The sequence below is a fragment of the Nycticebus coucang genome, chromosome 8, assembly GCF_027406575.1.
Source record: "Nycticebus coucang isolate mNycCou1 chromosome 8, mNycCou1.pri, whole genome shotgun sequence".
In the NCBI taxonomy this organism is placed as follows: Eukaryota; Metazoa; Chordata; class Mammalia; order Primates; family Lorisidae; genus Nycticebus; species Nycticebus coucang.
The window spans coordinates 126,869,307-126,883,736 of NC_069787.1; the positions used below are offsets into that span (position 1 = coordinate 126,869,307).

Genomic DNA, 14,430 nt, shown 5'->3' on the forward strand with positions numbered 1-14,430 from the left:
CAGCAAAGTGAAAGGTTGAGGCAGATATCTAAACTAGACTGTGTTACCAAGGCTCATACCTTCATGGACCTTTCACCTACACTGGAATAGGTGAAAGCCTGCCAACTATTATAATTTTTGATAAATTCTTAAGGCCTCCCACTTAATTTGCTAATTTAGACGATCTATTTTTATTACCCAAATAATGGGAACACAAGTATGTTTTTCTAAAACTTGGTATATTTGACCACTTGAAACTTATACTTACAAGAGGGCCAGTAAACAAAAGCAGTGTCTGAACATGACTAGCCTATATTCTAATTTGAAAAATATTCCTGTGTAGTTGCCTCCTAAGAATAAAACAGAGGTTCTTAAACTTACTAATTTTATCTGGACATTGACCCATTGTAAATCAAGAAGCGTATGTATGTGGGGTTTAACTTCCTTAGTAATGAAAGGTAAGGTGTCTTGAGTGTTGTTGGCCTATTCAATTGTTTATACTGTATTGGCTCAAAAAATGTTAGAACGCAACTGGAAGTCGATTGACACCACTTGGTTTCCATAGGAATTTTGGTATTGAATCAAGTCTTTTGCGGTATTTAATTTGTAGGTATTTAGCCTAAGGAATTAAGAGTTAATTGCTTCATTATGCAGTGGGCCATTGTGTAGGTATTAAAGTCCATCAGGTATGGGTGCAATGGGTTACACCTTTGTACTCCCAATACTTGAGAGGCCGAAACAGGAAACCAGCTTGGGCAACATATCAAGACTCCCTCCTTGCCCCCCCCCCATTTCTACAAAAAAAGTCAGGTGTGGTCACTTGGCCCAAAAGTTTGAGGTAACACTGAACAATAATGATGCCACTGCCACTGTACTGGGCAACAGACACCCTGTCTCCAAAAAAAGTTTGTATCATAATATAGCCATAAAAATGTAAACATTAGTAGCATGGACTTAAATAAAGCAAGAGTTAAAATTCAAGCATGTGTTGTTTCGTTTAAATCAAGAAGATATAAGTGTAAGAAATGCTTCATCATTTTCATTGGTGAGAGGAGTATACGGAATTTTTATTTTAATAACCAATACAACAGAGCTTAGTGCTATGTTTTAAGGAGTTATAATAGAAAATACCCAGTACGCATACAAAAATTCCAAAGCTACTACTGACGTTGAGTGTCTTTAAGCCACTCAATACAAATTAAAATACCAAAACCAGTTTATTAAAATATATACTTTTCTAACACATAAAACTTAGAAATGTTTCAAGATTATATACTTTATATAATCTCATCCTGGCAAAAATAGAAAACAGCAGCATGTGTAAGAATCACTTGTGTACTCTATTAAAGCATATTTCATACAATTTGTCAAAAAAGTTTACTAAAAATTGGCAAGTTGAAAAATAGTGTCAAATAGTGCCTATTTAGATCCTTTAAAGGTGTAGTTACTATAGCATGAAGCTTTTTAAAAGCAAAAGCATGGACTCTTCCACATCTACAAAAAGGAGGGGTTAAAAATATATATGTGAGATAAATGCTTGACACATAATGGCTAATATTTCATTGCTTACTAATTGCATTTATTCAAAAGCACAGGGCCCTTTCATGGTATGACTAAAGTTGTAAGTAAAATCACTAACTTCAGTCTAAAGTTAATATTTTTATTTCTATTTTAATAGCTGACTATACCTCCTGTCACCTCCATTATGCCCTTCAAATGTTCTTTGTACAATAGTTAACTGTGCTAGATATAGTCTGATTCTAGTCAAACTGACAATTGAGTATCTAAGTGTTAAGACTTACTCTCAGCGGATAGGAACTTACTAGTGCCCTAAATAAATCCATTGTTTATTCATGATAGTTTACTTACATAATCTGTTTGTCCAAGAGCATTCCCTAATCTGACCTGGAATGTCTTTCTGAAATAGGTAAGGCAGCCCATTTGGGATTTCTGAAAAGCAAGTCAGCTTATCCTTAGGGTTGTGTGGATAATGAGCCCAAAAGTTTACCTACCACAAGTATCATAACTACAATCCCTGTTAAGAGAAGTAAAGAGTTTTGAACTTGTTTGGTAACAAATCATGAAATATGACAAGTATTAAAAAATGCTGCTGTGTTATCCAAAAGCAATAATAGATTTATTTGGAATGAATGTTAATATTTTATGGCTCTTAAATTATCTAAAATAGATACGGACAAGATACAGTTGATTGAAATACAGTAGAACCTCCATAGTTGACCGACTCAAGTTGACCTAATTTTCATAGACCAGACATGCACTACATCCATATACATATCAGTACAGCAGGCCCAGTTCCTTATGCTCACCACCTCCATATATTGGTAACAGTCCCTTGGGTGGTCAACTTACAGAGGTTCTACTACTAATGATGCCTTACCACATTTAGGCTTTGCTCCATTTTAAAATCTCTTGACCATCCTTATTCACTCATCCCAAAGTTTCAAGCCATTATCAAATTACATACTTTACATCTTTTTGTCATCCTTTAACCTAAAAACTACAGAAAGAACTGCAAAGCTAACTAACTGTAGTATACAATAATGGTAAAAGAATATTGGTACAAGAATGTTTAAATGTCACAGTAACATCCAGCTAACTTCTATGAAGCTAAGAAAATTGGGATAATGTATTAATATCAAATCAAGCGATTATTAGATTTTATTGCTTTCTAATAAAGACTTGATATGGCCTCATTTCTAATTTTGGCATATTTCTAACCAACAAAAACATGAAAACATTATTTGTTGCAACCCTAATAAAGCTTAGTTTGCTACTTATTTGACCATGGTACCCCTACATCTCCACTTAGGAATGGTTAGTTTCTGCCATACAGAATAAGCCCATTTAAATAATTCGGATTTAAGTTTTCAATCAGAAACTACTTTCCACATAAATTCCTTCAACATCTCTAAAGCGCGACATAGTATATTCTTTAAATTATGCAAATTGTTAGATAAACTTTGGTAAACAGATAAAGAGACTTCAGAAAAACATATTGAAGTGATTTCATTTAAAAAGGTTATTATGTGTTGATTGAAAAAGAGTATCAACATCAGTATCGCTGAAATTAGTGTAACTATAACAATGTTTAAAATTTTAAAAAATTCAACTTCTTTTTCGTCTTTATCAGGCCAGGAACATGGCATCCTTTTTGAAGAAATTTTCATTTCAGGAATGAGCACTTTCTTAATTTGTCCAATTTCTGTTCTGCTCCATTCTTCTTTTAATACTTTGCTTACTCGAGGATAAATTTCAACAGGTTGGACCTCAGGAAGTGGTCTTTGTTTTAAGATCTGCACACGTTGGCGAACATCATCAACTTTTTCAAGAAATTTCAGTGGAGACTCTTCTTGTAAAGACGTTATCACTGTCATTAGTTCAAGCTGCTGCTCTCTCATTTCTTTCATTCTTTCGATTTGTGGAGTATATTCTTGATTAATCAGATGACCAACATCACAGAGAGCTGTTAGGAAAAATTTTTTTTTCTGTTCTAATGTATCACTAAGCTCCTTAAAGTATTGGAGAACAACTTCCTTATCACCTTGGACCATTTTCTCAGAATGAGATTTTTGTTCTTCCAGCTTTTCAATAAGACGAGTAAGATCTGTCCAATGTGTGTCAGTCAACTGTTCAAGCAGGTTTTGAGGCGTGTCCTTTTCTTTCAGATAGGCACTTTGAAGGTCATCTATAGGATGACCATGGTGTTGACCTATAGTAAGGCAATGACCACAGACTAATTTTTTATCCAATAGGCAATAAACATTTAAGGGTTGCCTGTAATGTTCAGGGCAGGTGACAATATCTGGGTGGTCTTCTTGCTGGTACTTCTCAATAATAGCCCTTAATGCAAAATTAACAGGTAAAGATTCAATGCCAGTTGGAGCAATTTCAATAATACTTCTACAGTTAGGGCACTTGAGTGGAATTCGTAAAGGTCTCCATATATAAAAGTTACCAGATGCCTGAAGAACATTTTCCAAGCAATTTCTACAAAATGTATGAGAACATGGTAGGACACGAGGATCTTCAAAAATACTGTAACAGATGGGACACGTTAACTCATCCTCAAAATTATGCATTTCCTGTCAAGGGAAAAAAGTACTTTTAAATCTACATACAATAAAGACATGTGTACGGGTTATGTGAAATTATAGGCATTAACCTCCAAATCATTAATTTACTGTACTTATTACTTAAAAGAGGACAACTAAGGTATTTACTAAGATTTTAAACATGCAACTTTCTTAGTAATTTAATTCCTAATATAGATAATACTGAATAACCAATAATCTGTAAGAGTTTATTATTTTCTGACAAAAATCATCCCAATTTCAATTAATTTGTAATAAAGTGCTTTAAATTACTTAAATTTGTTTACATATAACAAAGACCAAATAAAATTCAAAGCTGTTTTTAAAATCATCTTAATGATTACAACTATTCTATACAAGTTAACATCTAAAATGCTAAATTCAAAACTTTGAGGTCTGACAATTAAATTCACATATTTATCCCACAAACAGTAGACCTCATTGCTGAATATCACTATGGTCATATTGAAGTACTCCCCTCAGGAAGCTATGCACCGACACCAGTGCCCACCTAGTCCACCCTTCAACACAGTTTTGGAACTCTTTCTGGAATGACCACAACAATAATAATGAATACCACTTAGCCAGGTATCACCCCACATCGAAACAAACATAGCTGTGAGACTCTGATACACCAAGATTATGAAACCTTGAGTTGTTTGTACAGCACTGCAATGTAAATGCACTCTGGGAGGTTCATGAACTTAATTGTCAGACCTCATGACAACAGCTTTGATGGGTCATTCCAGAAAAAAGTTCCAAAATTGCTTTGAAGTGTAAGGGAATTGGCATTGGTGCACAGCTTCCTAACGGGAGTACTCTGACTGTAGTGATATTCGTTCAACAATGAGTACGTAGCACTTTTTCTCAGATGAACTTGACAGACATATATAATGACATATATAACATATATAATGAATAGGTAAAACTAAATATCTCTATTACATAACATCACAAGTTAGGCTTAAGAAAATATTCTTTAATTCAAAAGAAGGGCCGGGCGCGGTGGCTCACGCCTGTAATCCCAGCACTGTGGGAGGCTGAGGAGGGAGAATCGCTTGAGCTCAGGAGTTCGAGACTCGCCTGAGCGACAGTGAGACCCCGACTCGTGAAAAAAATGGAAAAACCCAGCCGGGCGCCGCGGCGAGCCCCTGTAATCCCAGCGGCTTCCTGAGGCTGAGGCAGCGGGGTGCCCACAGCCCGAGTCTGAGGTTGTGGTGAGCTACCACGCCCACTGCACTCTGCTCAGGGGCATAGGGTGGGACCCTGTCTCAACAAAAAAAAAAAAAAAAAAGTGAAGAAATAAAAAATAAGCAACGAAATAAAATAAAAAAAAAAAAAAAAAAAAAAGCCAAAAGAAGGAAACATACTCCCAGCTAGCTCAATCATGGCTTCCAAAGCAAGTTCCTATAAATTTCATAGCTTCCTGAATTAAATAGAATACAAATGTGCTTAAAGTGCAGGAACAGCATAATATAATTTTCCAAAGCAGTAATTTTAACTTTTCACAATTTAGAAGGGAAAAAGTTTGAATTACTCCTTACAAAAATCAATATGAAAGATGAAGAGTTTGGTTGTGGTAAATTCTAAAGTACTGACTTTTTTGTTATTGTTGTTGTTGCCTTCAGTAGAGTGCTATGATGCCATAGCTCACAGCAACCTCAAACCCTTGGGCTCAAGCAATCCTCTTGCCTCAGCCTCCTGAGCAGCTGGGACTACAGGTGCCAGCCACAATGCCTGGCTATTTTTAGAGATCAGGTCTCCTTCTGCTCAGGCTGGTCTCAAACTCATGAGCTCAGCCAATCCACCTGCCTCAGCCACCCCGAATTTTTTTTTTTCTGTTGTTTTTGAGACAGTCTCACTTTGCCACCCTCGGTAGACTGCAGTGGCATCACAGCTAACAGCAACCTCCAACTCCTGGGCTTAAGTGATTCTCTTGCCTCAGCCTCCCAAGTAGGTGGGACTTACAGGTGCCTGCCATAACACCCGGCTATTTTTAGAGATGAGGTCTCGCTCTGGCTCAGGCTGGTTTTGAACCTGTGAGCTCAGGCAATCAATCTGCCTGGGCCTCCCAAGTGCTGGGATTACAAGTGTGAGCCACTGCACCCAGCCTTGATTTAATTTTTAAGCAAAAAATTTGAGCACCTAAAGAACATAAAGGACACCATTAGTCATCTTTCCTTCATGAAAAAGTCTCGAGTATTTCCCTGAGACACAAAAAATCCAGCAATAGTTCTCCTATCACTCTGACACTAGTAACTTGGCCTGTTGGTAAGTTATTACGGATATTTCCCACAGAAGCCTGACAGTTTATCCTACCACCTCTTGAAAGTTTTCCTTCTTACCTATCTTCGACATATGCCACAATCATAAAGACCCCTTGGAAGAGAAAAATCAACTTACACCATAACAAAAAATTCAAGTGCCATTCACATAAAATGTAAAAGTTGCCAAGTCACCCTCTAAAAAAAAACTAATATTTTTTTTTGTTGTTGTTGTTGTTTTTTTTTGTAGAGACAGAGTCTTATTTTATGGCCCTCGGCAGAGTGCTGTGGCCTCACACAGCTCACAGCAACCTCCAACTCCTGGGCTTAGGTGATTCTCCTGCCTCAGCCTCCCGAGTAGCTGGGATTACAAGCGCCCACCACAACGCCCAGCTATTTTTTGGTTGCAGTTTGGCTGGGGCCGGGTTTGAACCCGCCACCCTCGGTATATGGGGCCGGCGCCCTACCGACTGAGCCACAGGCACCGCCCCTGTTTGTTTGTTTTTTGAGACAGAGTCTCACTCTGTTGCCCAGGCTACAGTGCCATGGCCTCAGCCTAGATCACAGCAACCTCAAAATCCTGCACTCAAGCAATCCCCCTCCTTCAGCCTCCCAACAAGCTGGGACTACAGGTATCTGCCACCATGTCCAGCTAATTATAAAACTAACTTTTAAAATTAAAAAAATGTATGAAAACAGCATCTAAAAATAACTAATTATACTTTTTGTTTTTGAAACAGAGTCTCACTCTGTTGTCCCAGGCTAGAGTGCCATAGCTTACAGTAACCTCAAACTCCTAGGTTTGAGCAATATTCTAGCCTGAGCCTCCTGAGTAGCTGGGACTACAGGTGCCCGCCGCCAAGGTGCCACCACCAAGACATCTGGCAAGGTTTTCCATTTTTATTAGAGACAAGGTCTCGCTTTTGCTCAGGCTGGTCTTGAACTCCTGAGCTCAATTCACCTGCCTCAGCCTCCCAGAGTGTTAGGATTACAAGCATGAGCCACCACACCTGGTCATTAACTAATATCTAATAAAACTTCTGTAGACATTTTAGCTCTTGGCTCCTTAATCATCTGCCAAACTCTTATCATTCAAGTCCAAATTTGAGCCTGCCTCTTCCCCCCAGATTCCCTGTCATTTAACATGCATTTGCACTTTATACCACTTAAAGAGATTTTATTTAAAAGAACTTTGTAACATTTTTATTACATTAAAATGTAACACTCCTATAAGGGGAGGAGTAGTGTCTGAACTATGGCTGTATTCCCATAACCTAAACACAGAACTTAATATAAAGCAGTCATTTAACTATTAGTTCAAGGAACAAGCATCTTCCAAGAGATCAGTATTAACAGGAACCTTAGTTTGTTTTTTTGTTTTTCTTAATAGCAAAATCTCTACTTCGCATAGGAAAAGCCATTAACAGGAAAGACTATCAGAAAATGCTCATTCAGAATGACAATATTCAGACATCTAACGAGCCAAAAAGAAAGACTGAGCTTGAACTGTAATGCATTTCAGAAAACCAAGCAGCTGAGCCACAGTACAGATGACATTCACTGCAGATAATGTCAAGTGAATGCACAATGGGAGACTTTACAGCTTGCGCTACACCTCCAGAGAGCTCTGGAGGTATTACAAAACCCAGCCAGGAAAAACAAACACATTTCTCAGAGTATTTCAGGGATGTCAGAATTTACAATGAAGGAATAAACAAAATAGCACTTTGCAAAGAATAAAATTTGAGCAGTGGACATACATTCAATTTAGATTTAATATTATTAGATCTATTTAATGTTTAACTAGAAAACTAGCCATAAAGGAGAATCTAGAGTTCTAAACTTTTCTCTCCAAGAGCCCTTTCTTTTTTTTTTTTTCCCCCTTTTTGGTAGCAATGGGGTCTCCCTATATTGCCCGTTTGGTCTTGAACTCCTGACCTCAAAGAACCCTGCTGCCTCAGCCTTCCAAACTGCTGGGATTATAGGTGTGAGCCACCTAACTCAGTCCAAAGCCCTATTCTATACTCACAAAAAGGCAGGAATAACTTCTTTTCTTTTCCATTTAGAAGTCTAAAAATTCAACTTTCTTGATGATGAGAATATTTACAATAGTATTATGAAGAAAATGTCTTCTCCTGAGTTTATTTAAAAATGAAAGTGAGGTGGCGGGTTCAAACCCAGCCCCAGGCAAAAACTGCAAAAAAACAAAAAAATAAATAAAAATGAAAGTGAAAATCACAGTATCAACCTTACTGCTGTCATATATAAAATTTTTAAGAAATTAATTTTTTAGCAGAAATTTGTAGATAACTTTAAGATCACAAAAATCCAATTCTATTTTCAGATTACCTTATTGTGGATTTATTAAAAACTGATTTTAGGCAACAAATTCAAGAGAAATAAGAATTAAGAGAGGCAAGCTTAATTAAAAATAACTTTGGAAGGCCAGGAATTTTCTGACTCTGGTTGCTTCCTGAAATAAAAGATTATAGCTGGCTAGTTCTTACAAAAACCAGTATAAAATTTTATGCACCAGAAATTTTCCACAACCAGCCTAGGCTCCTGAGAAGGAAAAGAGCAAAAAACATATATACACACACTATATTATTCACACACACACACTATACATATATATATATATATTTTTTTTTTTTTAGACAGAATTTCACTATGTCGCCCTCAGTAGAGTGCTGTGGCGTCACAGCTCGCAGCAACCTCAAACTCTTGAGAGTAGCAACTCTCCTGCCTCAGCCTCCCAAGTAGCTGGGACTACAGGCGCCAGCCACAACACCCAGCTTTTTTATTTTATTTATTTATTTATTTTTTTGCTGCAATTGTCATCATTGTTTAGCAGGCCCAGGCCAGGCTCAAACCCATCACCCTTGATGTATGTGGCCCACCACCCTATCCACTGAACTATGAGCGCCCCCCTTTTTTTTTTTTTAAGACAAGAGTCTCACTCAGTGGCCCTGGGTTTGAGTGCTGTAGCATCATAGCTCACAGCAATCTCAAATTCTTGGGCTCAAATGATCCTCTTGCCTCAGCCTCCTGAGATGCTGGGACGACAGGCACCCGCCACTACACCCAGCTAGTTTTTCTATTTGTGGAGACAGGGTCTCGCTCTTGCTCAGGCTAGTCTTAAACTCCTATGCTCCGGCAATCCATCCACTTCAGACTCCCAGAGTGCTAGGATTACAGGCATGAGCCCCTCTGCTGGGCCTGTTACATATATTTTAACACAATAGAAAAATTTAAGAAAAAAAAGTGCCTTGCCTATTAACCAGCTTTTCCTCTGCCAAATGAATTTTATAATCAATTTGTACTATCTATGCTTTTAAAAAGTAAAGCAGCAAAATAAAATTAACACATGTAAAATGCATTTTCTTCCAATAGGTCAAGTCCATGTAAAAATTGGTACTTGGTTCAAGATTTCCCCCTTCCCTATCAAAAGTCACCAAGACATATGCATATAAAAGAGTAAGTTTTCTCAGAAAGACACATTCGCCTAAATCATCTACTTATAAATTATTTTGCTAATTTCTTATAAGGATCAAAAACTCAACAAATTTCCAAACTTTTATGAAGTCTTTCTCCAGAGGACTGATTCCCGTATGTCTCCACAATATCTAGCCAGCCTATCAGATAACAGGTATTAAGAGAATAAATGATAGATTGAGTGGCACAAAAAATATCATTGCCCACGAGTTTAAGATCAGCCTGAGCAACAATGAGATCCCGTCTCTAAAAAATAGCCAAGCGTTAGGGCTGGCACCTATAGTTCCAGTTACTTGGGAGGATGAGGCAAGAGAATCGCTTTGAGCCCAGGGGTCTGAGGCTGCTGTGACCTTGAACACCACAATACTCTACCAAAGTGACTCTGTCTCACAAAAAAAAAAAAATTGCCTACCCTCCCTGTGAACTATTTTTTTAAGTTTTAATTCACTTAGGCTTTATTGCCTTTCATCTCTAAACATAAATGGTTATAGAACATTCATTACATTTTACAATTTCTGAAAAGAAATTATATTTACCACATTAAAGAGTCTGATGACTTGCTCCAAGATTTCTAGTGAGTTATCTGTAAGTCTGGGAAAATTCAAGTGGTGTCACCACCCAGATTAGGTGGTCACATCTTTATGGCCCTACCTGATAAAAAAGTACACTTAATGCAATTTGAGACTTAGTAAGAAGTTCTACAACCACACTATACACATACATAAGATGAAAGTTTTTTTTACCTTTGTCACATATATAAATACATAAAAATAACAAGAGATCATTATAACTTTTTCAAATTAAAAAAAAAATTCCTATGGTCAGATCTGATTTTAACTCTTTGTTCATCTGTACTGTTTTCTTTCATTTTAGTATCAACCTGTTCCTCCAACCTAAAAAAGGAATTATTAATGCAATTTAACCAAGATCTGATTTGAGAAGTTAAGGTTGTAATTGCTCTTTTTATACTTTCCAAAGTAAAAATATATCTGGTGGAAAACATTTAGCAACATGTTTGGAGAAAGGTAATATCAAAACCAACATTACCTAAAATCAAAATTTCACCAAATTTTTTTTTTGTTTGTTTTAGACAGAGTCTCATTTTATCATCCTTGGTAGAGTGCTGTGCTGTGCTCCTGAGTAGCTGGGACTACAGGGGCCTGCCAGAACGCCCAGCTGCTGTTGTTCTTGTTGTTTTTGCAGTTTGGCCCATGCGGGTTCAAACCGGCCACCCTCGGTATATGGGGCCAGCACCCTACCCACTGAGCCACAGGCACCGCCGAAATTTCACCAAAATTATTGTACCTTCCTTCAATGGATAGCTTACAAGCTCATTAAAAAAGGCCAATATATAAATGTGTAATGAAAAAGTATCCAGGAAGCCAAGGTAATAAATGCAATTTGCAGCTCTGTATATATAAAATACCATTTTGGTGTGTGGACATGTACATATCCTCGCAAAATATCTTAAAGGTTATACAAAAGAATTAACAGTGACTACCTTTAAGATACTAGCTGTGTGCTGTGGCTCAAGCCTGTAACCCTAGTATTCTGGGAGGCAGAGGGACCTGGATTGCTATGAGCTCAGGAGTTCCAGACCAGCCTCAGGCAGAGGTTTGTACCAAAAAAAAAAAAAAAAAAAAAAAAAAAGCTGGGCATTGTGGCAGGCACCTGTAGCCTGAGGCAAGAGAATAGCTTAAGCCCAAGAGTTGGAGGTTGCAGCGAACTATGACGCCATGACACTCTACAGGGGGCCACAAAGTGAGACTCTGTCTAAATTTAAAAAATAAATAAAAATAAATAAAGAAAAGAAAAAGAAAATTAAAAAAAACTTCAAAACAAAAACAATTGAATACAAAATTTAAAAAAAGATATGTCTGTGGGAGTTGTTTACTTTTCACTTTGTTCCTTTGATAAGATGGCTAGAATTTTATACATTACCAATGCATATCTTTTTCACGGAGGCTTAAATTTCGCCTTATATTTAAATCACATTCTAAAAATTTCACCAAATAGTCTTTCATATTCACTTAATTACCCAGGGCTTACCTACTTTGTCGATCTCCTGGTTTGGAAACTGAATATGCTTTATTTTCTCCCAACTTTTCCAGATTCTTTTATTCTTATTCTAAAATTACAACAAATTAATTACATTTATCTTAAATGTTTCAGGTTTATTTTCTCATGTCATACAAATGATTGTTCACGGCTTTTGAACTTTACCATCCCTACACCTTGTGGTTTTAGGGCAGTAACGACAAACACCAACAGTTGGTGCTGGGGCATCACTTGTACCTTGAAAATCCCAACAATTCCGTGACCAAACAGACTGTCATAAAGGAATGACAGCGTCCGGTATCCTATGAGCTCTAGAAAATATTAACCAACAATGACGACGGAACAACCGTTCACGGTCACTTCAGATTACTCAGTTAACCGGACAAGAAACCTCCGATGGGAGTTGAAGTGCCAGTTCAAACCCAGAACCGCTGATTTAGGTTATTCCCATAAACAGGTTTGTTCTTCTCGGTTCTGCCATTTAAATGTTGCGGAACCCTAGCACAGTTTTACCTAATACCTCTCAAAACTGAGAAATAGGCAAAATTATCACCATCCCGGAGAAGTCCCGGGAGACCCGCGCACAAAGGGGCTCGAAAAGGCCGTGCTCGTCCCTCCCCGAGGTTCACGGCCGAGCTCCAGGGCCCTCTCCCGGGACGCGCCCACCGCCCGGGCCTCCCGCCCCCCACGGGACCGACCGGCTCTGGAGTCCCACTCAGCTCGTCCTCACCGTCACAATGGCCCTTCTCCCTCCCAGAAATGCAGTTCCATACTAGAGGGGGAAGTGGCTCCCCAAAGCCGCCATGTGGAAGCAGGGGCGATGAACGCAGGAGCCCAGCCCACCCGCCCCATCTTCACCCGCCACGACTCCGGCCGAACACACCCTGTAGAGAAGCCTGTGCTACACGGAAAAGGAAAGGGGCCCAGAGCCGCTGTCTCAAACCAGAGAAGACAGTCCTGAGACTCACCACGGGGAGAAGAGAGACGGTGTGACTTCACAGCCACCCCAGCGGCGAAACAGAGCGCCACGGCGTCCGAGCGGGCGCTAAGAGCAGCTCCGCTACCCCGCCCTCCGCCGCCCGCCCCCGCTCGGGAGGACTTCAGGTGCCCAGACGGGGCGGGGCCTCGCGGCGCAGGCGCAGTCTCCAGGCACGTTCAACTGCGTGGCGTCGGCCAATGGGAACGAGCGCGGGGCCGCAGTTCGAAAGTAAACGGCGGAGGGCCCTGGACCAGACAGGTGGGGGTGGCGTTCGGCCCCAGACGCCAGCGCTTCTCTATGCGCCTGCGCGCCAGGCGCCGCCCGCCTCTGGGAAACTTGGGGAGTTTGGTGGAAAGCGTTTAGCGACATGTTTGGTGAAAGGTAATGTCAAGACCAACATTACCTAAAATCAAATGTCACCGAAATTATTGTACCTTCCTTCAATGAACAGCTTACAAACTCACTTCGCCGGGGGCGCGTCCTGCCACTGCCGGGTGGGCTGGGGTCGGCGCCGACGGCCGGGAAAGGGGCGCGTCCTGGCGGCGGCCGCCGATTTCCATACCTCAGGCCGGGGACCCCTGATTTTGAGCCTTAGAGCGCAGTGTCCAACCTCCCCGGTTCCCTCGGGGAGTCGGCGCCCGGGAAGTCGCCGCCGCCCGGGCCCGCAGGCCAGCCCCGCCTCCACGTCTGACTCACGGTCCGGAGACCTGGACTCACCAGCGTGCTGGACTGCGCCCGGAGGGAGGACCGTGAGCGCGAGCCGGGACCGCAGCGCTCAGCCGGGACGCGCTCTGCGGCTCCTCTGCTCCTCGCCCTCCTCTCCCGGCCTCGATCCGCTTGATGAAGTGATGTCCTGGAGATGACAGCTGTGCGAGCCCAACTCTGCTCCCAGCTTCTCCACCAAGTTCGCGCTTCACCTCACTAAGCCCCTAGAACCAGAAAACACACCGTTCGTTAGTTCTTTTCTCGCTTTTTCCCTTGAGAAAGGGTTATTCAGCTGTATCTCAAGACATACTCACTTCTAACCACACCTTCCTTTCCTGTCAACCTTAAAAAATTCGGTTCAGAAAATATGGTTAGAGAATCGTCGCCCAAGAGACACCGCCTCCAAATGAATGGGGCTCAGCGTCCAAAGTGAAGTTTCTATTTATATAGTCAGAGACGGAGAAATTTTGGCAGGATTTCAGCACTTTCCTTGAGAAACCAGTGCATGAGTTACGATTGGTTACAGATTGTTACATTCCAAGGCAGATTATTTTATTACTCCCAGAGGATGGGGGGGTGACCTGAGAGGGTCTTACCTTTGACACCTTTTGGTCCTCCTAATTATTTACAGATTAAAAAAAAAGTCAAGTTGCAGCTGCAGAATGATAGGTGATATCTTTTATATTTCTGTATAGGGAAAAGTTTTTATTAAATCATAACTATACATTGATATGATCATGGGACATCATACACTCGCTTCGTAAACCATTTGACACATTTTTATCACAGTGGTTAACATAGCCTTTCCTGCGTTATCTCAGTTACTGTGCCAAAACAT

The 14,430-nt window shown here is 40.1% G+C and overlaps 1 protein-coding gene across 7 annotated transcripts; it reads right to left on the minus strand.

Annotated features, from left to right (window-relative positions):
• Nucleotides 1–46: 46 nt before the first annotated feature.
• On the minus strand, nucleotides 47–13,792 carry TRIM59 (tripartite motif containing 59). Of its 7 annotated transcripts, none has more exons than XM_053599223.1 (4): nucleotides 12,877–13,000; nucleotides 11,900–11,978; nucleotides 10,387–10,501; nucleotides 47–4,082 (listed from the first exon to the last, which is right to left on the minus strand). In XM_053599223.1, exon 4 carries the CDS (start codon nucleotides 4,077–4,079, stop codon nucleotides 2,868–2,870), a length of 1,212 nt encoding a protein of 403 aa, XP_053455198.1. In that variant the 5' UTR covers nucleotides 4,080–4,082; nucleotides 10,387–10,501; nucleotides 11,900–11,978; nucleotides 12,877–13,000; the 3' UTR covers nucleotides 47–2,867. The 7 variants fall into 7 exon arrangements, with proteins under 7 accessions (XP_053455198.1, XP_053455201.1, XP_053455200.1 ...); XM_053599226.1 differs by having other exon boundaries at nucleotides 11,889–11,978; XM_053599225.1 differs by lacking the exons at nucleotides 10,387–10,501; nucleotides 12,877–13,000 and adding an exon at nucleotides 13,605–13,792 and having other exon boundaries at nucleotides 11,904–11,978.
• Nucleotides 13,793–14,430: the final 638 nt, after the last annotated feature.